Source organism: Lagopus leucura, unplaced genomic scaffold (genome assembly GCF_019238085.1).
Source record: "Lagopus leucura isolate 7727_CA_CO unplaced genomic scaffold, USGS_WTPT01 Super-Scaffold_100002, whole genome shotgun sequence".
NCBI classification, from domain to species: Eukaryota; Metazoa; Chordata; class Aves; order Galliformes; family Phasianidae; genus Lagopus; species Lagopus leucura.
This window is the reverse complement of record NW_024962263.1, coordinates 80,313,269-80,337,626: the sequence shown is the minus strand read 5'-3', so window position 1 is coordinate 80,337,626 and position 24,358 is coordinate 80,313,269. Positions and strand designations below refer to the sequence as shown.

The 24,358-nt window shown below is 40.7% G+C and overlaps 1 protein-coding gene across 3 annotated transcripts; it reads left to right on the top strand.

Moving 5' to 3' along the window:
• Window positions 1-26: 26 nt before the first annotated feature.
• Window positions 27-23,822, top strand: WASHC5 (WASH complex subunit 5). Of its 3 annotated transcripts, none has more exons than XM_042869759.1 (29): window positions 27-107; window positions 597-899; window positions 2,855-3,000; window positions 3,803-3,887; window positions 4,139-4,239; window positions 4,580-4,772; window positions 5,066-5,218; window positions 6,344-6,457; window positions 6,993-7,164; window positions 7,681-7,808; window positions 8,476-8,605; window positions 9,634-9,746; window positions 10,275-10,441; window positions 11,057-11,132; window positions 11,784-11,894; window positions 11,995-12,135; window positions 13,571-13,651; window positions 14,307-14,408; window positions 15,003-15,182; window positions 15,846-15,970; window positions 16,305-16,467; window positions 17,158-17,260; window positions 17,362-17,441; window positions 17,985-18,088; window positions 19,347-19,476; window positions 20,488-20,584; window positions 21,502-21,655; window positions 21,945-22,032; window positions 23,429-23,822. In XM_042869759.1, the coding sequence occupies exons 2-29, from the start codon at window positions 714-716 to the stop codon at window positions 23,483-23,485; spliced, it is 3,480 nt and encodes a 1,159-aa protein (XP_042725693.1). In that variant the 5' UTR covers window positions 27-107; window positions 597-713; the 3' UTR covers window positions 23,486-23,822. The 3 variants fall into 3 exon arrangements, with proteins under 3 accessions (XP_042725693.1, XP_042725695.1, XP_042725694.1); XM_042869760.1 differs by lacking the exon at window positions 27-107 and adding an exon at window positions 263-437; XM_042869761.1 differs by lacking the exons at window positions 21,502-21,655; window positions 21,945-22,032; window positions 23,429-23,822 and adding an exon at window positions 21,225-21,495.
• The last annotated feature ends 536 nt before the right edge of the window (window positions 23,823-24,358 follow it).

Sequence of the window (24,358 nt, the reverse complement as noted above, 5' to 3'; positions counted from 1 at the left end):
AGCCGTACTGCCGCCCGCCCGCTCGCCCGCCCGCGTTCACCTGCTGCCGCCGCCGCTCCCTTCGGGCGGCCCTCCGAGCTCTCCTCGCTGCCTCGCGGCGGGGCGCGGTGAGCAGGCGCGTCGCTGGGGCTCGCGGTTGGGTTGAGGCGGCGAGAGAGAGCCGTGCCTCGGGCGGCGGCGGAACGCAGGGCCTGGCGGCACGGCTGGGCGTGTGGGGCTGCGGCTCGGAGCGCCCCGCGCTGCGTTTGCAGCGGCGGCCGGCGCGGGGGAGCGCGTCGAGCACCGTGTGCATGCTGGGGAGGAACGCGGTGCTTTTGGTTTTGCCAAGCGCTTTAAATGCTGCATTTGCAGTTTATTGGCCTGCTTTGCAGGGACCGGACTCGATGTTCTCTGGAAGTCCTTTCCAGAACCTACAGTGCTGTGGCTCTGTGAAAGATGTAGGTGTGCGCTTAAAAATCTGCGTAGTGTCAGAAGTATTGTAGAGTCATTCAGGTTGGAAAAGACTGCTGAGAACATTTAATCCCATCGCTGACCCTTCACACGCCCCCTAGGCAGTGTCCCTCGGGAGATGAATGTGCCTGGTTCTGTTTCTGCAGGTGCTGTTGATGGAGCGGCCCGTTTTCTCATTAGGATTTCTTCGTCAAACGACCTAAAAGCGGGTGGTCAAAAACAGGCAGCAGGACTTGTGCTGCGTGTTCACATCCAGCTCCACGATGGTGGATTTTCTTGCTGAAAATAACCTCTGTGGTCAGGCAATTCTTCGGATAGTCTCCTGTGGAAATGCTATCATTGCAGAGCTCTTAAGACTTTCCGAATTTATCCCTGGGGTTTTCAGGCTGAAGGACAAGGCTGATCAACAGAAGTATGGAGATATCATCTTTGATTTCAGTTACTTTAAGGTAAACCCCTTTCTTCTGTTGTTAGACTTCTCTGTAAAGCATTGTTGTCCTGAACATAAGGCTTACCAAACCGATTCCTGACTATTGTGTTTATTACTAACGTGCTTCAGAATTGACTGCAGTGACTTGTTATTGCTACAGTTCCTCTGTACTCAGCACTGGTGTGGCCTCACCTCGAGTACTGTGCTCAGTCCCTGCAGGAAAGAGAAGGGCAGCGAAGCTATGAAGGGTCTGGAGCACAAATCTAGTAGAGAGCAGTGGGGGGAACTGAGTTTCTTCAGTCACAGAAGAGGAGGATCAGGAGAGACCTTATTGTTCTCTAAAGGTGCCTGAAAGGAGATTGTGGTGAGGTGGGAGTCATCCTCCCAGGTAACAGTGATAAACTGAGAGGTTTTTGATAGGCTGATGTTGCACCAATGAACGTTTGAGTTGAATACTAGGAGAGAATTTATCCCAGAAAGAATGGTCAGGTATTGTACAGGGCAGTAGCGGAATTGCTGTCCCTCGAGGTTTTGAAGAAAAGGGTAGATGTGGTACTTAGAGACGTGGTTTAGTGGGCACAGTGGTGATGGGTTGATGGTTGAAGTAGATAACCTTTGTGGTCTTATCTAACCTTACTGCTTCTGTGACTTGCTGTTTGCTTTATGCTTACCAAAAATTTACCAAACTGAGATAGTAACTGGGATATGCTTGCATACAAACACAAAAACAGTTTTGGACCGTCCTGCATTTTGTATAGTTTTGATCATACTTAGCCTCATCTTACTCAATTTCAGTGAGCAAAAGGAGTCTGGTGCGTGCTCTGTTCACAGGCACCTGGGCAGAATAGAAGTAATAACCAGTACCCATGCTGCATAGAGTTTTAGTACTAGAAGGGAATTTTATGTTTGTATGTAGAAGAACAATCTTTCAGAATGTATGATGAGTCATCTGGCCTGTGAGTTTTGGCAAACACTGGTCATATAAGACTTGAGTTGTGGGTTTTCTTCTCGGGTGTTATTCCTGCAGTAACTTCAAATGTTGCTTTCACTACCAGGTTCTGAGCCTGTGCAGTGGGTTGGGTTTCTGGAATGGTACTGTGGGCAGTATGCCCATGTTCCTTTGGTTATCTGTAGCTTGTTCTCTGCAGCTGTGAAGGCTGCTTTGTGCTTTCCTGTTGGACAGTACTGTGATTGTTCACTCACTGAAGTTGTCACGTGTGCTGAATCAACAAATAAAGAGTAGTGAGCATGCAGAGTCCTTGTTTTCCTTACATCTTGCAAAAAACTTAATCCCTCTATCTTTCTCCAGTATGATTTAGAAGGAGCTGCAAATGCAGTGTAGTTTGACTTCAGCTGGTTTGTACATTTAAAATTCATGTTAGTAATACAGCAATACTGGGGAGGAGGAGAACTGATAGGAGCTGTAAACTTTGGGCACTGGCTGGGAGCCTCAGATACTGGAAACTTGAAGCACAAATGATTTCACAGATACCTTTAGATGTGTTTGTTAGATCTTTTTTTCTTAATTATTTTTATTTACACAAATTACTCGGAAACTGAAAAGCAGATAGGTATGATTGGTAAGACATACAACTATTGTGGAAACCAGAAGATTTTTGAACGTTAAGGAAGCAAAGCAGCACTGCTGCTTTTCAAAGTGATTGCACTATGGCTTCAGATACATCAGTTTTACCCAAAGTCTTAATCGTCTTTTTCCATTGCCTGCATAGAAGAAATCATATCTAAATTAATTGTAAAAAAAAAAAAAAAAAAAAAAAAAAAAAAAGTGTAAAATTCCTCATGGAATACATTTTCAATTATGAAGTAGTTTGGAAAACTGCAAGTTCTTGTTTTAATAGGAAAGGTTAGTTTTCTTCTAACTGTCATTCTGGTAGTTGTGTATTTTGTGTCCTAGTGAAGAGCATTATGGACACAGTCAAACGTTGTCTCTAAATGTAATTGTCTTTTTTGTAGGGGCCTGAGGCATGTGAAGGCAAACTGGAAGCAAAACCAGAGCTACTGGATTTAGATGAAGAATTTCGTGAAAACAACATTGAAATTTTGACAAGATTTTATCTAGCTTTTCAGAGTGTACATAAATACATCGTAGATTTAAACAGGTACAGTATCATGAATGCATGCGGAGTTTCTTAAAGACTAGATTTTTGTGGTCTTGCAAACCAATATGCCAGATCCTGGTGGGTTTGTTGTTGGTTTTTTTTGTTGTTGTTGTTTTTTTTTTTTTTTTTTTTTTTAGCTTTCATTGTCATTATTTTCCTAAACTCAATTCTTCAGTGGGGTTGCCTTAAATTTGCTATGCCTGCCTGCAAATGCAATAGGAAAAGTTCATGTAACAAGAAAAAAATCCAGAGAACCTTAAATCTAAGATTTGCTGTTGTTATTGGTTTTGTATGGGAGCATTGGTCTTATGGTAACATGTAATTTTACTGGAAAGCCCTTTACTAAGCAGAAATACTCTTCATCCAGATGAACAGTCTCTGTTTCTAGCTCCACCTTTTAAATTGCAGTTGACATAAATTTAACATGTTTCTAGGGGGTATTTTTGTGATTACTTGAAAATACGATATTTCTGCTATATTTTGCACTTGGGGAGGAGCTTTTCCTTCTCAGTACATGGTTCTCAAGCTGTTACCCTCCCATATGATTATTAAGAGGATGTGAGCTGTAAGTTATGGAGTCTAGTTCACTTAGAGCATCTAGAAATGAGAGGAGTGTTTTGCCAACTGGTTGGCTCTAAGAGTTCCATCCAGACTCTCATTTTGTCCTTTGCTGCTGCTTGTACTGCTGCAAGGTGTTTTGTTGTCTCTGTTGACTTTCAGAGGAATTTGGTCAATTGAGTTCTGAGGAGATGTATTTTGAGACTAAAGTAGTCTATTACCAACTCTTTGTCATGGTTCTTAGATATTTAGATGACCTCAATGAAGGAATTTACATCCAGCAAACATTAGAAACTGTGCTCCTTAATGAAGATGGAAAACAACTTTTAGTAAGTATTCAAAAGTGTTGTAATAGTAGAAAATGAACTGATAAATGCAAAACTAGAGAAAGATTAAAATTCTCCAAGAATACTGTAATGCTGTGGATTGCTTTGAGGAGGTCAACAACCAAAAGTCCACAGCCTGCTGTTTCTCACGTTGTATTGACTGAATAGTTGACATTCTGTTAGTTTGTCAGCACTTGTTTGTCTTTTAATGATCCTTCAAATCGTATGTCCTTCATTCTGCTTTTCCCAATCAGTGTGAAGCACTCTATCTGTATGGAGTCATGCTGCTGGTCATTGACCAGAAAATTGAAGGAGAAGTCAGAGAAAGAATGTTGGTTTCCTATTACAGATACAGGTAACCTAGTTTGGTGTTCAGAAGTACTCACAGCAGAAAGAATGTAATATGGTTTACTCAGTTCACTGAGTCATTGCATTAAGATAAATGGAAGTGTTTGCACTTGTTTGATCATTCAGCTAGACTGATAATTCTGCAGAGCTCACTGGTTATCAGCAGAGCTCATAGCATGAGCTGTTGTTATTGGGTCTCACTGCAAAACTAGAGCAAGAGATTTGAAGTCCACTGGCAGACTTTCAGATTAAGTTGTAAGATTAAGATTGGCAGCTACAAGGGAAGTGAAAGGGGGAAACTGTGAGGTCACACAGCTCAGTTTTCGTTCATTCCTTTTGTAAAACAGTGCTGCCCGATCCTCTGCTGACTCCAATTTAGATGATATCTGTAAGTTGCTTCGGAGCACTGGATACTCGAGCCAACCTGGAGCTAAAAGACCTCCAAACTACCCTGAGAGTTACTTCAGCAGGGTACCCATAAGTGAAACATTCATCAGCATGGTTGTTGGCCGCTTGCGGTCAGACGACATCTATAATCAGGTAAGTTTCTGTGAGATAAGAGGGATCTAAAACTGAATGCCAAATATTGGCTTATTATTGTAACCTGTAAAAGTTAGCAGACATCTCCACAGTCAAATTCTGTATTCTGTAAAATAGGTCTGGTAAATACACTGCATGTATAAGCACATCCAGCTTACCTGCATATCCCCCTTATCTTGTAGTATGCAATATGTTGTATGTGTATTGATAGATAGGCAGTACTTTTTAAACCACTGCAAGTGGTTTTTGTTGCATTATATTATGTGCTGTTTTCTTTTGGTCTCCATTCCCAGGTTTCTGCATATCCATTACCAGAACACCGCAGCACTGCTCTGGCTACTCAGGCTGCTATGCTCTATGTGATACTGTATTTTGATGCTTCTATTCTTCACACACAACAAGCAAAAATGAGAGAGATAGTGGATAAATACTTCCCTGATAATTGGGTAAAATTTAATTTTGTTTTAAATTTTTTTCTATGTGTTTAATGTTATAGAAGCAGTGTACTTAATTTGTACAGTATGCTTTCTGAAAAAAGAACAAAACACCAAACGAGTGTTTTCTGTGCATCTGTTCCAATTCTTTTCTGAAGCAATCTTACTTTGAATGAGGCACTCTGAGTCAGTCCTTCTGGATAAGCAAGGACAGCTGCTCTTTAAATATAACAATAATTGTTGTAAATGCTTAAACCAGCTGTATCTGATACCATCGTGGTAGAGTGCTTCGTAGAAAAATGTAGACTGGAAGGTGCATGAGGGCATCTTCTAGTCCAGCCTTCTTCTCAAAGCAGGGCTAACTTCAGGTTTAAATCAGGTTATTCCTGGACGTGTCCAGTAGCATTTTGAATGTATCTAAATAGAAGGTTCTGCAGCGTCTGTAAGCACCTGTGGCTGTGCCTAATCACTCCCCTTGTGAGGGATTTCTTCATTTTGTTCAACTGGAATTTCTCTTTTAGCTTGTGATGGTTGCCTCTTGACTTTTTCCTTTGTATCTCTGATCAGAATCTGGCTCTGTCTTGCGCATAACTTGCATTTAAGCAGTGGAAGCTTGCAGTCAGAGGAAGGAAGGTTTAAGAGGTGTAACTCCAATAAACCCAGCTCCCTCAGCCTCTCCTTCCATAGTGAGTCCCATCCTAGTGGCCTTCCACTGAATTCATTCTAGTTTGTCCATGCCTATCATGTACTGAGGGGCTCAAATACAGACACATTACTCTAAATGGAACCTCATGGGGCTGGCAAGAGAGGAATGGTCACTTCCCTCAATCCACTGGCCACAATCTGAATGGCGTAGTCTAGTGTATAATTAGTCTTTATTTTCATAAGGCTGCATGTCTGATTCATGTTCAGTATGTCCACCAGTTTGCTTAGGTCCTTTTCTGAAGAATTCTTACAGGGATTATACATAATGATAGAAGGAACCATCATATTGCTTTCTGAACTGACTAAGCCTCCAATAAACTCTGCTTCATGTCGTTTCTTCTTACTTTGCAGCAAAGAACATGGCTATCAAAGGCCAGCTGCTGTTCATGCCTATAACATATCACTTTCTAACACTTCTTGTTTTCTGCTTAGGTTATTAGCATTTATATGGGAATCACTGTAAATCTAGCAGAAGCATGGGAGCCATACAAAGCTGCTAAAACTGCCCTCAACTACACACTGGATATTGCAAATGTAAAAGAGCAGGTACATAAACCAGGTTTCAGTATTTTTAGCAAGATTTCACTCAGTGTAATCATTTCAAATATCTGTGGTTTTTTTTTTTCTCATGTATAGAGTTGTTTGAATTTTATTCCAATAGAATACTTTGAGTAACTTTTTATATATAACAAAGTAAAGAATACTTCAGAGTCTCAAGCTCTGGTCCTCCTAGCATTGCTTGTTTCACCTCCTTTTGTAGTTGTTTCCCCTGAGAGTTTCAAGGTTGTGACTTGACAGAATAGTTGCTGGTGCTCATCAAGGTGTTGTTCAGTATTAGCATATCTTAAGCTAACTATAGTGTTTGGTTTTTCTTTAGTAACTGTTTTAGAATCTGTGTTTCTGTTGGTAATGTGGCACACAGCAAAATAGTTTTAGATGATGCTTCCTAAGCTTGTATTAGGAATGAGAACACTTTTCTGGTCTCATCCCCATTAAGTTCTTAGAAGCCCCAGCCTTGATGTATGTAGTACATTCCCTTAGAGACCAGGATTACATTGATGCAAACACTTTATGTTCTAAGGCAAACAGGTATGCCGCAGTCACTGAGCGAGTGCACACTCAGGTGCAGCAGTTTCTCAAAGAGGGCTGTTTGAGGGAAGAGCTGGTGCTGGACAATATCCCCAAACTGCTGAATTGCCTGCGAGACTGCAATGTAGCAATCCGTTGGTTGATGCTTCACACTGCAGACACAGGTAAGACCTCGTGCCAGACTGTTATTTCAGAGTTGTCTGTCCTGCTATTCTGGTGCTTCATCTTACATCCTGAGAGAAGTTTGCTGTGTGCAGTCAGCAAAATGTCACCTGCTGTTTTTAGTGCTGTGTTGAGCTGTTATTTTGCTGTTGTGCTCCCAAAATCATTAACTGAAGTAAATGTGCATATATTATGATGTGAGAGGTGTTATATTTCCATGCATTTTCTATAACAGTCTTAAGAAATGCTGATTTATGGGCTTCTGAATAAGGAGTGCTAAATTCACACTTGGTTTGCAGAAGCCAGCAGAAGAGTTAATGAAGCTGAAGCACTCCAGCAACCTTTACTGTTCAAATGCAGGCTGTACAAAGCTGATGAAATCCATGTAAATACAGGATGAGTGGGGACAAGCCTATGAGACCAAAATGTTTTTGCTTTCAAACAATTAAATACAAATTTATTTACAAAGACTGAAAAGTTTGGCCAAATTCTTTACTCTGCTGTCCTTCCTTTTTTAGCTTGTGATCCAAATAACAAACGTCTCCGCCAGATAAAGGATCAGATTCTAACAGACTCAAGGTACAATCCCAAGGTCCTATTCCAGCTTCTTCTGGATACAGCTCAGTTTGAATTCATTCTGAAAGAGGTAATGTGCTACTGCCTTCTTCACTGCTTTCCCTTTAACAGCTCAACAGAAGTGAAGAGTCGGGCAGAGTTGTACATTTATTACACAGAAGAGTTAGAAGGAATGGATTCTTTTCATTTAATTGTGGGCTTTCTGTAGAGAGCTGCAAATGACTGATGACTTCTTCAGTCTCCTCAGTAATTGGCAGTTTTCGTTCTTTCCCAGCATCTTAGTATTTACTGAGAACTTTGCACAAACATCCGGACGGTAAGCAGTGCTAATTCTTTGAACAGGTTAAATATCAAAGCGTGTGCTGAGCTTTAATTACGTGCTGTTTGGAATAGAGTGCCTCTTTGTAGGCTGTCGACTATGTGAGGTATAAGTCTACGTTAGGTCAGAGTCTTGTAATATCTGTAAATATTAACAAAAAGGTGCAGGGTGTTCTGTAACTGGCCGAATGCCGACAATATCTGTGTGTGTGCATATGCAATTTATTTCTATCACACTACGTTCATCTCACTGGCTGTACTTCTCAGTGCTTTTAATTTCGTATTCAATATTCTGGTAAGGTCCTGAAGTTATGCAGCACTCCCTGTAAGTCAGTTCCATCTGACCTCACTATCTTATTTTGTTTTCTTTAGTGTGTCATCTTGCCAGTTTCATAAAGCAAATGCTTTGTTTTCAATAGATGTTCAAGCAAATGTTGTCAGAAAAACAGACAAAATGGGAGAATTACAAAAAAGAGGGATCTGAAAGGATGACTGAGCTTGCTGATGTCTTTTCAGGAGTCAAGCCTCTCACAAGAGTAGAGAAAAATGGTAATGACTGGAAACTGAACTGATGGGAGAGGGGGAAAAAATAAATGCTTTTTATTTCTAAGTTGATACTGAAAGAAAATAGATGAGGTTAATATTGATAATATAAAAATATTTGACATTCCTTAGATTCCACTGAGGTCTCTTACATGCTGTGTTGCTTTTTAGGTTTACTGTATATACGCCATATGTAAGCCTCGCTTAGCTTCCTAATATTTACATGGCTGTATTTTTCAGTCCAGTTTGTATCAGTTTGTTTAGAGGTGGCAGGTAAGGTTATGAAGTACCATTTCACTTTTCCACATGTAATAGAGTTCATGTTACTGTATTCTACGTAAAAAGGAGTGGAAAGATCATATCCATTAAACATGGGGATGCTTCAAGGTTTCCTCGCATTCTTTTCCTGGCTGTAACCTGGATTTTTATTGTATCAATATTCTTTTTTCAAACCTACTTTTACTTCTCTACCAAATTTCTGAGCTTCTCCAACTCTTCAAAAGCATGGATCTGTTTTTCTGAATTTCTTGCTCTGTGTTTTTGAAATATCTCTTTTTTTGATTCTGGTGATGTAAAAATGTTAGATTGCTGTCTGGTCTGATCACAAAAACTGCATAAAGCATCAGTGTAAGGGCTGCTTGTAGCCAGAACACACAAATTGCAACTGACAAGACAATTGCCTTTATAAAGCCATTTATAAAATGTGAATTCATGATTTAAAGGGCTTCTTTGTACAGATTTTTGTAATGCCAGTTTGTTTCTATAATTGTTTTGTAATGTTGCATGATATTCACCTGAGCATTTGCTCCTTTAAAAGTCTATGCATTGAAATGCTTGTAATGTAAAAAGTGAGATGAAGACTTTGTAAATAATCTCCCTTATGTATAGCAATTAGAGTTTCTTGGTTTTGTTTTATCGGGGTATCTTGGTGGTTTGTTTGGGAGTTTTGGTACTTTCCAACAAGTTTCCTGCATCATTACTTCTTTACCACCCATGGAAAGATTTGATTAATTTTTTTTCTTGTTCTTGCATAGAAAATCTTCAGGCTTGGTTCAGAGAAATCTCCAAGCAAATAATGTCTCTTAACTATGATGATTCCACTGCAGCGGGCAGGAAAACTGTGCAGCTAATACAGGCACTGGAGGAGGTATGGCAAAGACATACAAACAGTGATTCACAAAGCAGATTTTCATTTTAACAATAGGTTAAGCGTGTGTATCTTTGCAGTTTTGTACATACAGAACTTCCCTTATGATTGTAAAATAAGGGATACAGAATGAAAAATTGTGCTAACTGCAGCTGAGTACTAGTGGGGATATCTGGATGAAATGGAGAAATGAATTCAGTCCCAAATGTTATTTGTCAACATTGCTTATTAGTTTATGAGAAATTCTGAAATTCACTTGAACCTAGAGAGGGTAATTTTGAAGGCAAAATCAAAATACCATATTTTGTTACGGCGTCGTGTTTCTCTTTCTGGGTTATAACAGAATCCCAGTACATTTGCTGCACTAACTTCACAAAATCTCTTATTGAACACCCTCTAAAGTAGGCCAGTGTAGTGCAGTATCACTGTCTGAAGAGATGTCAGGTTAATCATTTGTTTCTGTGGCTGCCTGTAAAGGTGAATGGACCGAAAAGGGAATTTTTGTTGCTGTTTTATTTGTAAATACAGGTCCAAGAGTTTCACCAGCTGGAAACTAATCTACAAGTTTGCCAGTTTCTGGCTGACACCCGCAAATTTCTACATCAGATGATCCGAACTATCAACATTAAAGAAGAGGTCTTGATCACCATGCAGATAGTGGGCGATCTTTCTTACGCTTGGCAACTGATTGACAGGTATCCCAGCAGGAGCCATTGCTTCCAAGTCATCAGTGGTGGAACTTTAAAGGAGTAACGTGTGTGAATGTTTTTACCATTATGGCACAGTGAGACTCAGTGATCTTCATAGGTCCCATCCAACTGATACTATTCTGTGCTAAACTCTCCAGTTTAAAAAATATGTGAGTTGTTGAATATATTCAACTCTTATCAACTTGACAGGCATGGCTGTTAACTCTTATCCATGTTCTGAGCTGCAGGTGAAGCTTCTACCTGGTCTAACTATAACAGTCGTGTTAAGTTTCTATCTGCACCCTTTAGTCTGACTAGGTTTCCCCTTTTCAACCAAAAACAGGAGGCAGGGAAAGAAAAAACATGCAGAACTTCTTCTCCACAGTGCACTTTTGCTAAGCTGCTACTTCATTTTCCATCCCCGATGTCATTGGCTTTACCTCCACCTCCCACACCTTACTTTTTTTTTTCTAGCCAGTAGCTCTTCTGACCAAAATCTTTTCTTAGTGAAGTTTCCCAGATCTCCTATGCCATTTCTGGATTACACTGTTGCTAATGGCAAATGAGTTGAAAATAGTTTCAGGGGAAGGATCTGATTTGTTTTCTTTATTTCCTACTCAGCTTTACATCTATAATGCAGGAAAGCATAAGAGTCAGTCCATCTATGGTAACTAAACTCAGAGCTACTTTTCTAAAGGTAAGTATGAGGGTATGTGAAGGTATTTTAACACTGTGAGTCAATCAGAGTGTTTGTTAAATAGGCCTTAAGTCTATAAAGTCACAAATAGTTTAAATCACTTTTACCACTATTTTCTGTATCCAGCTTTGTTAGAGTAAAATTACTGAATTAACTCAAGTTCAGTTTTACTGGAGATGAAACCAAGTTATTTATGTTATTCTATAGAGCCAGTAACATTGCTGCTGCTAGACAAAATAGCCTCATCATCCAGCCTCAATACATTACAGCTACTTGCTGCAGACATCACTTCCAAAGATTGAATTTTCTGCATGTGTATCAGAGGAGACTGACGATAGATTGGTTATGCCATTTTTCTGTCATAATGAAGATCTGGCATCAAATAAAAATATTGTTTGTGGAGTTAAGAATGGGAAATAGCATGGGAAGGGGAGAGAGGAGAGTAAAGTCACAGGAAAAAGTAGCTTCTGCAACTGATAAAGTGAGGAATGTGGCATAATACTGAACTTTGTGACATTGTAATAAAACACTGCTGCTTAGGAAGAATGTAGTACTTAGAGTTGTAGCTGAAGAGCCCAGGCAAAAGAGTTGAGTCATTTAATTCTTACTAGGAAAGCAGATGTGAAGTTAAAATGTTCATTTTGTTTCTAGCTTGCCTCTGCTCTTGACCTGCCGCTTCTCCGTATCAATCAAGCAAACAGTCCTGATCTTCTCAGTGTATCACAGTATTATTCTGGTGAGCTGGTTTCCTATGTAAGAAAGGTAGGCGTTTGGACAGACGTCGTCTCATTCTGTAATCATTTTTCCACCATTTCTGATTATTTATAATGACTGTTTGTCTCATCTCTCTTTTTTTATGAAGGTTCTACAGATAATTCCAGAGAGCATGTTTACTTCCCTTCTCAAAATAATAAAGCTTCAGACCCACGACATCATTGAAGTGCCAACTCGCCTTGATAAGGACAAGCTACGAGATTATGCTCAGCTGGGGCCACGATACGAGGTGCAGTTACAGTAGGGAACTCCTACAAATGGTACCACGTGGGTAGCTGACTTCAGCCTAAATTTGAATAGGTACAGCTCCCATAGGGTTATGCTTTTAAAAGTGGAATTGGGCGTGTTGACGGAGTAAGAATTAAAATGGATGTGTGTTATTAAATGTGAATACCATAATTTTCCTGAGGACAAATGAGTAACTTCCCTTCTGTTTGTAAAAGTCTAATTTTTGATCTTGTGGAAAAAGAGAGGAAAGTTAAATCTGTTTGTAAACAAGGATCAAGATTTTGGGCCTGGGGGCAGGGAGCACTGAACAGACCAACAGCACAAGTCTGAAATGGAGATTTCACAATTTGGAATGTGTGCTCCAGGAGAGGGAGAAGGTTAGACTGAATAAAGCACAGGGCTACGCTTTTTCAAATATGAATAGAGACTGAGGGTGTGTTGGTTTGATCAAATGAAGAAGTTGCTGTTGTTCAGTGCTGGCTGTGGCTGTGTGATGTCTTCTGCACTGTTACTGGTCTGGGAGGGTGAGCAAACATAAGCATCTTTAATAGAAGATTATGAGGAGCAGGAAAATCTGAATAGGTCCGTAATTCTCCCAAATAATATATCTAAAGTTATAAGTATAAAGTAATATATTAGATATATTACTTATATAGATATAACTTAAAGATATAAGTTATCAAGTATATAACTAAAGTTCTCCAAGTGTCAGTTAGAATGCCATCTTTTTCCAGCAGTTTTTCTCAAAATACTCACTTGTTAAACAGATTGTGGTCTCTAATTAAGCTGATATTCAGATCTAAACACTTTGACTTGCACATTAAACTGAGTGAAAGCTTACTGGGGGAAGGGAGAGCGGGGATGGAGGAGGCAGTATTCCATAATATTCTTTTAATTTTAATTTTAAGGAAGCTTCTCACTTGTGGCTTCTGTGGAACTGCATTGCCTCTATATTACGTTGCAAATGTCTTAAAGGCAAAAGGCTGGCTTTTCTGAGCTCTGAGCATAAAGATGCCTACCTAATAATTTAAAACTGAGTGTGCTGCAGTATTTTGTCAGTGGAAATATTGAAATGGATTCATTACTGGCAACAGGTTTTACCTCTGCTTCAAACTGTGTCCATAAGCTGCTCGGAGACACTTGATGTTTATACACATGCAATAATACAGCAAGTCACATCTCCCATAATCTTTGTAAAGCTTCTGAGTAGCACCTGTTCTCTCCTACTGGTTACATAGCTATATCAGTCTAATTAAAAGAAAAATTATTACTGTACTATAAGACTAGAACAAGATGAACAGTTGGAAGTATGACAGTGCAAGTCACGTTAATCTACAGCAGGAAGCTACAACTGGAAAATGTGTGTATCTTTCTGGAGTCATTGTCTAAATCTGTTAAATCACTTCAGTAACTTGTATCCTCTTTTTCTATTAAAGGTTGCCAAGCTGACCCACGCAATTTCAATTTTCACTGAAGGCATCCTCATGATGAAAACTACGTTAGTTGGAATCATCAAGGTAATGTTCTGTTATTTCAGTAAGAAAAAGTCACTTGGTGACTGTTAGCACTGTAGCACAAATAGACTTCTGCATATTAGGCAAGGCTTAGAAGATATAAAGAAACAGAAACTGGAATAAAAATGGGCTTGCATTTTCAAGCAGATATTTGACATGGCATCCAGATTAGATTAGAGCTGTGTTATTTAAGATCATTAAGAAGCTACAGTTCTCCTTGTAAATAAGTTCCTCAACCTTACTTGATTTTTTTGTATTTTCCTATTGGAAAAATGACTGCAGGCTTTTCTGAAGAGCTGCTTCTTCCATTGGCAACGACTGCTCTTCCTATATCTTTCAGGACTCCAAAAGCAACCATTCTTGAAGCAATACACAGTGCTTAATACATTCTGGTTTTTATAATTGTGCAGCATTCTTAATGGATCATTAACAAACCTTGAATATGGGAACAGCAAACACTTGTTATTTGACTTAAAGGAACTGTTTATTATACCTTAGGTATTTATCCTCTGGACATGCAGCTGGTGCGGAAGTGTGTCTGTGAGCACTGCTTCCCTATTACAAAATCCATATTTAATGTATTTCTTGGTAAACCAAATATCCCTTCATATTTTTGATACCTTTCTGATTTTCAGAAAAAAATGTTTCTTCTACTTAGGTGGACCCAAAACAGTTACTAGAGGATGGAATAAGGAAGGAGCTAGTAAAACGGGTGGCTCTGGCTCTTCACAGGGGACTCATCTTCAATCCTAGAGCCAAGGTGTGTAACAGCTTGATTTGATTTTGCCTGTATCCCAGCTTTCCTGGCTGGGAAAATAATTTTTCCTTCTAGGAAAGAATTTTCTATATAGAATTCCTTCATGCAAAAAGGTGAATTTCTGAACTTCTTAATGCCTCATTTGATGTTAAAGTTAGTGATAGACCAGTAGGAGTACACAGAATTCAAAGACCTATTTTTGTTCTGCTCTGAGGGTCCTATGGATTGTGAGTTCACAGTTCTGTCCTTGTGGTAATTCATGGCAATGTGCCAGGTAAAGAATACAAAAAGAAAAAAGTAAAATAAGGATTATGGCTCCTTGTTTTGTTCCTGTCCAGATTGTTAAATCTCTATCCTAGATCAATCAATAGTGTCCTGCAAGGAAAGTTATAAAATATTTTTCCTCCTATTTCTAAGAAGAACGATTTGAAATGTCAGACAACGTGTGACACATCTCCCAGTGCTTTTTTGGTTCTGGCTGGAGCATAGTGAAACATGGAGACATTGTGGTTCAAAAAGGCATTTAGAAGTTTTGTAGATTTTCTTTGTATTCTACTTGTTCACCATTTTACTTTTATCATCTTCTTCCCTTCCTAGCCAAGTGAACTGATGCCTAAACTGAAAGAAATGGCAGCAACAATGGATGGATTCCATCGATCGTTTGAATACATCCAGGATTATGTCAACATATATGGCTTAAAAATTTGGCAGGAGGAAGTGTCTCGTATTATTAACTACAATGTGGAACAGGAGTGCAACAACTTCCTGAGAACAAAGGTGGTAGTCAAGAACAAAAAGTCAATAAATGCTCTTACATTGAACTGTGATAGAACCCTTGTAGTCAGTCCATCGTGCACAGTCCTTTCAATTGTCTTTAAATATGTTACATGTCATGGAAAAAGAGCTGCCCCTGGCTTTTTCTGAATGATTTCAGCATCCTTTACTCTTATACAGAAGAGTAAAGTGCCCCAAAAACAGTGCTTTGATATCTTTGATATCACTCACTGACAAAAGATATCCTTCCTCTCTTCCTGAAAGGAAACAGAAAATAACTACAGAATTGCAGTGGTGTTCTTTATATTTAGCCATCTGCACACAGGCTCAGGTAGATGCAGTAGTTGCCAGGTCTTATGACATTTCACATCTAGAGGAGTGAAGAGATTTTCACTTCACTACCAAAACAGTGGACAGTTTACCATTTAAAAAAAAAAAAGAAAGCAGATTAAATTTTTGCTAGGAGTGGAAGTAGCTTTCTCAGCCTTCACACCTACAACTTGCTTACCCTTCGTCATAAGATTCCTTCTTCTCTTCATAGAGTTCTGCTGTGTGTGACCTACAGCGTTGTTCTGTGTTGTACTACTTGAAGTTAAAACAGTTTTAAGAGTGAAGTAAAAATGTGGAATGGTAACACTGTAAAATGCACTAAAACTTATTTTTCAGATTCAGGACTGGCAAAGCATATACCAGTCTACTCATATTCCTATACCAAAGTTCACACCTGTAGATGAATCTGTAACATTTATTGGTCGTCTTTGTAGAGAAATCCTGAGGATCACAGACCCAAAGTAAGTACTGTGCATCACAAGCTGTATTAAAGCTGTTTGCATTGAATTGGTCCAATTCCACTGTATTCAAAGGAAATATACAGCGAATGGTTTTTGATTGACGTATCATCATATTTATCTAAAATTTATCTAAAATTTACCTGATCTGCCTTGTGCATTTCAATAGTAGAGTAGAAAAGTTGTGATTTTAGTAAAAGGAGCAAAACAATGTAGGAACCCTGGCAGAGAGAGAGCTCTGAGTGCCTGCCTGAATAAGATAACACATTACTCAGATCATCACAAAAACTGTCTGCAGCTTGTTCTGAAATATGCTATTTCTTCACCTCTTCCTTAGAACCACGTGTTATATTGACCAAATGAACACCTGGTACGATGTCAAAACTCATCAGGAGGTAACCAGCAGCCGTCTCTTCTCAGAGATACAGGATACCTTGGGGACCTTTGGTCTCAACGGTTTAGACAGGCTGCTGTGTTTTATGATTGTGAAGGAGCTGCAGGTAATCCTTGAACTTTAATTTCTCAAGATCGCGTTGCTTTTACTGCTTAGTAGCTTTGCTGGTGAAATATACGTTCTATTGACTTCTGAAAGTCAACTTGACTTTAGTGATTTCCAACCCAAAGGTAGAATATCAGTTGCAGATAGACTTGTTGCTCTAGAGTAAATGGAGTTAGTAGAGGTTATGTGTTACATAATGCCCCTCAAGCCATCAGTTTTGGCCTCTGTGTGCTCAAAAGTTGACTTTTTAAGGACAGGTTTTATTTTTCTATCTAGATATCAACGAGAAGATCGGACTGTTTGAGTCCACTATGATAGAAATACAGTGTCAGTTCTGTGCAGTGGCCCATAGTGCCTACGAGCATAAGCAAGTCTTCCTTTGAAAAATCTAGTCCTAACCTGGTTAAAGATTTTAAGTATGTAAATAAAGCATTGATGAAGAGTTTCTACTTGACAGTTGAACTGGTTGTCTGCAGCAGGTATGTGTATTGAGGAGGTGAATCTGTAATTGTCCTAACACTGAGTGTAATTCAGAAAAGCAAGTGGTCTGACTACAGGATTCCAGAAGTCTTCATCTGTGGAAGTTCTTGCTTCTCCTCTAGCAGCGAAAGACTGATGTTGAAAATGTGGTTGTACCATCAAGCATAGCACCTGTGTGAGATTTTACCTGTCTTTCTTTTCTTTTATTTAGAATTTCCTCAGTATGTTTCAGAAAAATGTATTACGAGACCGAACAGTCCAGGATACATTAAAAGCACTTATGAATGCTGTCAGTCCTCTCAAAGGAATTATAGGTAAGTGCTGTCTGGTTAAGATGGAAGAAAGCTGGTGTCTCTGTAAACTTTCATTTATTTCTTTTCCCTTTTTTTTTCTTTTTTTTCTTTTTTTTTGTTAGCAAATTCAAACAAGGTTTACTCTGCAGCAATTGCAAAAACTCAGAAGATCTGGACAGCATATTTGGACTCCATAATGAAGGTAGGCTGACACTATTTATTGATGCATAGGATCCACTCTTAAGCATTTGGTTATGTACCTTAGACTGCTTATTTTACAGTGTTGTTTTTATGTTGGTAGAAGTCTGTAACATTACAGATGAAGCAGGACTGGATTCATGAGAGCTCCTGAGCTCCCATTATATACACAGCTTAAATCCCATAAACTCCCTACAGTGTAGAGTGAATGTGGTAAGGCTGAAGTTTTGAGCAGTAGTGTGTCCTGAACATGCCATGTTCACACAGAAGGCAGTCTAACATGCTGAGGGTTTAAACAAGCTCTCTCACTAACATGTTTGTTAATCTTGCCTTTGTTACGATGCTTTTTCAAAGTGCTATGAATATTTGTGCTATTGATGAGAAAAGACGAGGGGAACAAGAATGAGGTGTAATGAGGACTTCATGTAATCTGTTTTACTGTAAATTGTATTTTCTTACTCCTTAAGATTTCCTTTATTTTAATTTCTTCTTCCCCACTGCATTCATTATTACACACCACTTATTTGTTTCTTGTTTGCACAAACAGGTTGGTCAGATGCAGATCTTAAGGCGGCAGATTACCAATGAATTAAATTACTCCTGCAGGTTTGACTCCAAGCATTTGGCTGCTGCGTTGGAAAACCTCAATAAGTAAGAACTAAAATGTATTGAAGGGCTGCATGTTTTACTATAGTGTAGTTATTCAGACTGTTGTCAGTTAAACAGCTCTTGAAATCTGTATGGTGGCAAAACATGGAGTCTGACTGGATTTGGTGGATTTGAATTTGAACCCTCAAAAAACTTTTTTTTTAAGAATAGAAGTTTGAGTTGGGCTGGAAGAAACCCCCAGGGGTCATCAAGTTCCAACCCACTCTGCCCCAGGCAGCAACACCTTCCACCAGACCAAGCTGCACGGACCCCCATCTAACCTGGCTATGAATACCTCCAGGGTTGGGACATAAACAGCTTCTCTGGGCAGGCTGTTTCAGTACCTCACCACCCCCTGTGTAAAGAATTTCTTCCTAATTTCTAATCTAAATCTACCTTTTTTTAACTTGATGCTCTGTACCTCTTAAGGTACTAGAAAGCTGCTGTAAGATCTCCCTGGAGCCTTTTCTTGTCCAATCCTATCTCCCTCAGCCTCTTCTCATAGACAGGAGAGGTGCTCCAGCTCTGATCATCCTCTTGGCCATCCTCTGGGCTGCTTCCAGCAGGTCTGTGTCCATCCAGAGCTGGATGCAGTGCTACAAGTGGTGCTCACAAGAGCAGAGCAGAGGGGCAGTCACCTCTCTTGCTCTGATGGCCATGCTTTTGATGCAGCTCAGAATACAATTGGCCTCTTGGGCTGCAAGCAGACATTGCTGGCTTACATTGAGTTTCTCAGTGACAACACCCCTAAAACCTTCTCGATAGGGCTGCTCTCAGTCTGTTCTTCACCCAGTCTGTATTTGTGCTTAGAATTGCCCCAACCCAAGTGCAGGACTTGCATGTGGCTGTGTTGAACTTCATGAGGTTTGTGCATCTTGCCTCCGAAGCCTGTCCAGGTCCCTCAAGCATGTCCTGCACAACGTACAGCTGCTGTAACTAACTCAGTTAATGTAAGCAACTCAGCTAGAAATCATATGAGCATGTTAGTGGACAGCAGGTTTCAATTGTGCTTGGTTTTACCTACACTTGAGGTCATTTTTGCATGATAAATTGGAATGATGAAAGTGGTGTTAATTTTTAAACAAAAATGTATTTATAGAAAGATTTAAAAAAAAAAAAAAGTGGTTTACTCTTACTTGTAACCATTTACAGATTTTGTGTGCATGAAGGGTTCTGTATTAATGAGATGTGCCATCGTGTGAAGTTTTTATTTGAACTATCCAGAAATAGATTTAATGCAATCAATTTCCTTCTCTTTCAGAGCCATACTGGCTGATATAGAAGCGCACTATCAGAATCCATCACTGCCTTATCCTAAAGAAGACAACACTCTTCTGTATGAAATCACAGCTTATCTGGAAGCAGCTGGCATTCACAATCCATTAAATAAGGTCAGGCTGACGTTTGAGTGCTTGATATAGTAGTTTGCAGATGACACCAAGTTGGGAGGTGGTGTTGATCTACCTGAGGGTAGGGAAGCCCTTCAGAGGGATTTAGACAGGCTGGATCGCTGGGCTGAGGTGAATGGGGTGAGGTTCAACAAGGCCAAGTGTCAGATTCTGCACTTTGGCCACAACAACCCCATGCAGCGCTATAGGCTTGGGGATGAGCGGCTGGATGAGTGTGAAGAAAAGGACCGGGGGGTGTTGGCTGATGCTCGGCTGAACATGAGCCAACAGTGTGCTCAGGTGGCCAAGAGGGCCAGCAGCATCCTGGCCTGCATTAGAAATAGTGTGGCCAGCAGGAGCAGGAAGATGATCATCCCCCTCTACTCAGCACTGGTGAGGCTGCACCTTGAGTATTGTGTTCAGTTTTGGGCCCCTCACTACAGGAAAGATGTTGAGGCCCTGGAGCGTGTCCAAAGAAGGGCAACGAAATTGGTAAGGGGTCTGGAGCACAAGTCTTATGAGGAACGGCTGAGGGAGCTGGGATTGTTCAGTCTGGAGAAGAGGAGGCTCAGGGGAGACCTCATTGCACTCTACAACTTCCTGAAGGGAGGTTGTGATGTAAAAGGGTCTGGCCTCTTCTCCCAGGCAAATCGTAGGACCCGAGGCCAGAAGTTGTACCAGAGGAGCTTTAGATTGGATATTAGGAGAAACTTCTTCTCTCAGAGGGTGGTCAGGCACTGGAATGGCTGCCCAGGGAGGTGGTGGAGTCGCCGTCCCTGGCAGTGTTCAAGAGGCGTCTGGATGAGGAGCTACGAGAGATGGTTTAGTGCTTGTGGTACTGATAGGAATGGGAGGGTGGTTGGATTAGATGATCTTCAGGTCGTTTCCAACCTTGTGATTCTATGATTCTGTGATTCTGTGATGTAACTTGCTTTTTTCTGTTTCACATGTTATTAATGGAAGGGGAACATGTTATGGAAAACCTATGCCTTTTTTTTTTTCCTCTCTCCTCAGATCTACATCACAACAAAACGTCTGCCATATTTTCCCACTGTCAACTTCCTGTTTCTGATTTCACAGTTTCCAAAACTTCAGTACAGCAAAAATTTAGGTATTGTATAAGTTGCTTACTGTTTGTCTAAATCTAATGAAAGCCTATGTGAAATCACTTGCCAGCTCGCCCCTAGCTTCTTTGTTCAGCATGGTGTCATATGGTGTGGGATGTCCCTTTGGCCCATGTGGGTCTCTGCTCTGGCTCTGTCCCCTTTCAGCCCCTTGTGCCTCCCAGCTCCTTGCTGCAGGGCAGCATGAGAAGCTGAGACCTCCTTGGCTCAGTATAAGCACTGCTCTGCAGCAAAGAAACATTGGAGCTATTAATATTATTCTCATCCTAAATGCACAACAGCACCATGGCAGCTACGAGGAGGAAAATTGACTCAGTCTGAAAGGTGCTTAAAGCGAGAGCGGGGTTGGTCTCTTCTCAGTGGTGACAGTGGCAGGACGAGGGGAAATGGCCTCACATTGTGCCAGGGGAGGTTTAGGTTGGATATCAGGAAAAACTTCATTACAGAAAAGGTTATTAAGCACTGGAATAGGCTCCCCAGGGAGTTGGTTGAGTCACCATCCCTGGATGTGGTGCTCAGGGACGTGATTTAGCAGAGGGTGGTTAGGGTGGTATGGTCAGGTTGCAGTCGGGCTTGATGATCTTGAAGGTCTTTTCCAACCTGAGCAATTCTGTGATTCTATCCTAGCTGAAACCAGGACTTACTGAAGCAAAACAAAGTGGTGTAGGAAACAACATCCAAACTGCTGACTTTGCCATTCCATCCTATGCCTTAATGAATGTCACTAAGCCATTTACTGTGAGAGAAATACAGTTGCTACGTTGGCTTTTGATTTTCGCATGGACAAGCAAAACAGGTGGCACAGAAGAAAATCTCATGATAATACATAACATATGTTTGCCTCTGCCACCAGCAATAGGTTGTTCTATAAACATGCAGATTTGGATTGTTTTTCTCTGTGCAGGAGTGGTGTGCAGGCGGCCAGCTGATCAGATCGACTGGCTTCCCTTAGTTCTGGGGCTCCTCACCTTGTTGAAACAGTTCCACTCGAGGTACACAGAACAGTTTCTGACTCTGATCGGTCAGTTCATTCGTTCAACGATGGAACAGTGCACCAGGTATCCACGTTTCACTTTTCCTTGTGTATCACCTCCATTAAGGGTTCCTATAGCTTTTTCAGAGTGTGTTTTTGTTTTTTTTGTTTGTTTGTTTGTTTTTAGTAAAGTACATTTGAAATAATAATATTGTTTGACTTGAGTGTAAGATTGAAGTGTGTATCTTCTTGTAATGAAATCACACAGTACACCATGGAAGAAGTATTATTTGAAGCTTGGCATTCTTGTAGAGTGTTACACAGGTAACTGACCGGTTGATAAGATGGTGGTCTTCATGTTTGTTTAACACTAGCCAGAAGATGCCAGAGATGCCTGCTGATGTGGTGGCTGCCCTCGTGTTCCTGGAGGATTACGTTCGCTACACAAAACTACCGAGAAAGGTAAGAACAAATTCCCTGTTCTGTCATACAGTGCTGGCTGTGCTGTCCCCCCTGAACTGCAGTGTGTCTACATCTGAAGGCAGCAGCTGAAAGGGACTTCAGGATGCTGGGGAATGTCTCTGTGACAGCCAATGGTACAGCAGTTTCTACAGCAGCTTGAATCTGCCTTTTCAGACTATTCAACTGCTATTCAGTGCTAATTATTTTTCTCTCCCTTCATTCCTATAGTTATATTTTTGGATGGGAAAAAAAGGCTCTGAACAGATATTCTAATCTGCTGGAAAGAGACTTGTACACATTCTAAATGTAGCCTTGTTCAGGGAAACTAAGTTTGGTTCATGCTGCAGCTGCGTACCATACTCATGCCTACTCTAGAACGTGGCATCATCTGTAAATGAATATCCAAAACGATGGGCTTGGTAGGAATGTCCAAGGAGCAGTCTTTACCCTTTTTAGATGTTCTGTAAAAGAACACCCAGCTAAAATAGAGGTGAGAAATCTGTTACCTAACAGGAGTGGGGCAGAATGGATTTTTTTGAGTCCGTGTAACCTAGAGCTCTGTACAACTTGTGTTACTTCTGTACTTGGTGAACTATCTTCATATTAGTCCTTGTGTCTTTATGGTAAATGTATTTTTCTAGAAAAGTCAGAGAGGGTGAAAAACACAGGAAGGATTTCTGTTTTGAAAGAACCGGAGGAATAGCTTGTTTCTGTTTAATCTTCAGGTCTGTTGCTGGGGGGCTTCCAGGAAAGGGAGAGATAAAACTGAAGTTGTGAGATGTTGCAGAATGAAATAATAACAAGCTTAGCAATATTCTAAGGGCTGAGAGCTGTTCAGAAAGTCTGAGTCTCTGGCCCTTCATTTCCTTCCCTTGCCTGCCTTCTAAAGAAGCAGGGCTTCCTAGGCAGCTTCTCTGTTTCACACGCAAGGAAAGTCTGTGCTTGTAGAGAGATTTTTTGGTAGGATTAAGTGCAACTTAGCAGCATTTGAAGATGAAATAGTTATAATCTCATATGTAAATAAAAAGTCATAACCCTCTCTGATCTAGTCTGTACCTTAGTTCAGAAAACTTGCTGATTCCTAGATGTACTTTGGGCTCAAAGGGAGGCTTTCCAGTGTTACCCTCATACCCCACCCAGTATCCAGCTGCCAGCTGCTGGTGCTGGCTGGAGAAGCAGCAGAGTATGTCAGCATTCCTCCACTCTTACACTGTACCTCCGGGCCCAACAACTTCCCACAGCCCTGGGCTTGCTTTACGTTCCGTGCGTGGCGCCATGCTCCTTCCTTGTTCAGGTCACTGGGGTTGGGTGCTCGGTGGTAGATGAAGTATGCTGTGTTAATGGGAGAGCAGAACACATAAATGAACAATGAACCTGACCAGTTCCTTTTCTTTAGGTCGTTGAAGCACACGTGCCTAGCTTCATATTTGATGAATTCAGAACTGTTCTATGAATAGGGAAAAGGACCAAGGCTGAAACAAGGGACTGAGGATGAGAAATGCACAGCTGCTAAGAATTGTCATTCTTCTGTGCTTTGAGACAGCTGCAGGTACTGCCTCACCAAACTGTAACCATCAGCTAGCCTCTGTCTTTCATGCTTGTTTACGTCTTGGCATGATCTGTGCTGAATCTCATCCCCACGCTGCACATCTTGTACTGCACATTATAAATGTGTGTCATTGCTTATGTATAAATCATTCAGGTTTTTTATTTTAAGTAACTACTTGTGGAAACTGGACTTTTGTATCACAGATGAGCAACGCAATTGGAAATAAAGAGATTGAAATGCTTGTCAGGACTGGTAATTCCAGTTTCCTTGTTAAAAGGGGCTGAAGGGAGAAGGAGTGTACAGAGAAGAGAGGTTTGGTGTCTGTATCACTGCCATAGCACTAAGTGGTCCTGCAGTGCTCACCAGGAGCTCTCAGAGCTGAGAACATCCTCATTGCAGCAGCTGAAAAGGCCTCATGTGCAGCCAGCTGGGTAACCACTCCTCAGCTTGGGTCTCCTCTGCTGAGGCACTGAGTGCCAGCCTGTGGAGCTCAGTGCTGCTGAAGTGGGTTGTTTCAGCTGCTGCCAGAAGGAGGTGCAGAGCAGGAGAGAGAGACATGCACAGAGAAATTAATAACCTTAAGTCTTTAATCTGGCCCCCATGGCAGTGTGTGTTCCTCTTTGAACTCGGGAACAAAAGAAATGTATCAAAGTATTTCTCCCCATTTTTAACATTAAAAGCTTTTCCTTTAGAAAGCTCTAACTTTTCCCCAAATGCATATAAATATCCTGTCCCCACCACAGAAGTAGTTTCATAAAGTTGGTTCTGGACAAGCTA

Coding starts and splice junctions, on each gene's coding strand:
- WASHC5 (XM_042869759.1), top strand. CDS start 714: ATGGTGGATTTTCTTGCTGAAAATAACCTCTGTGGTCAGGCAATTCTT. Junction 4,240..4,579: donor GTTTCCTATTACAGATACAG/GTAACCTAGTTT, acceptor TTTGTAAAACAG/TGCTGCCCGATCCTCTGCTG. Junction 11,895..11,994: donor TGGTTTCCTATGTAAGAAAG/GTAGGCGTTTGG, acceptor TTTTTTATGAAG/GTTCTACAGATAATTCCAGA.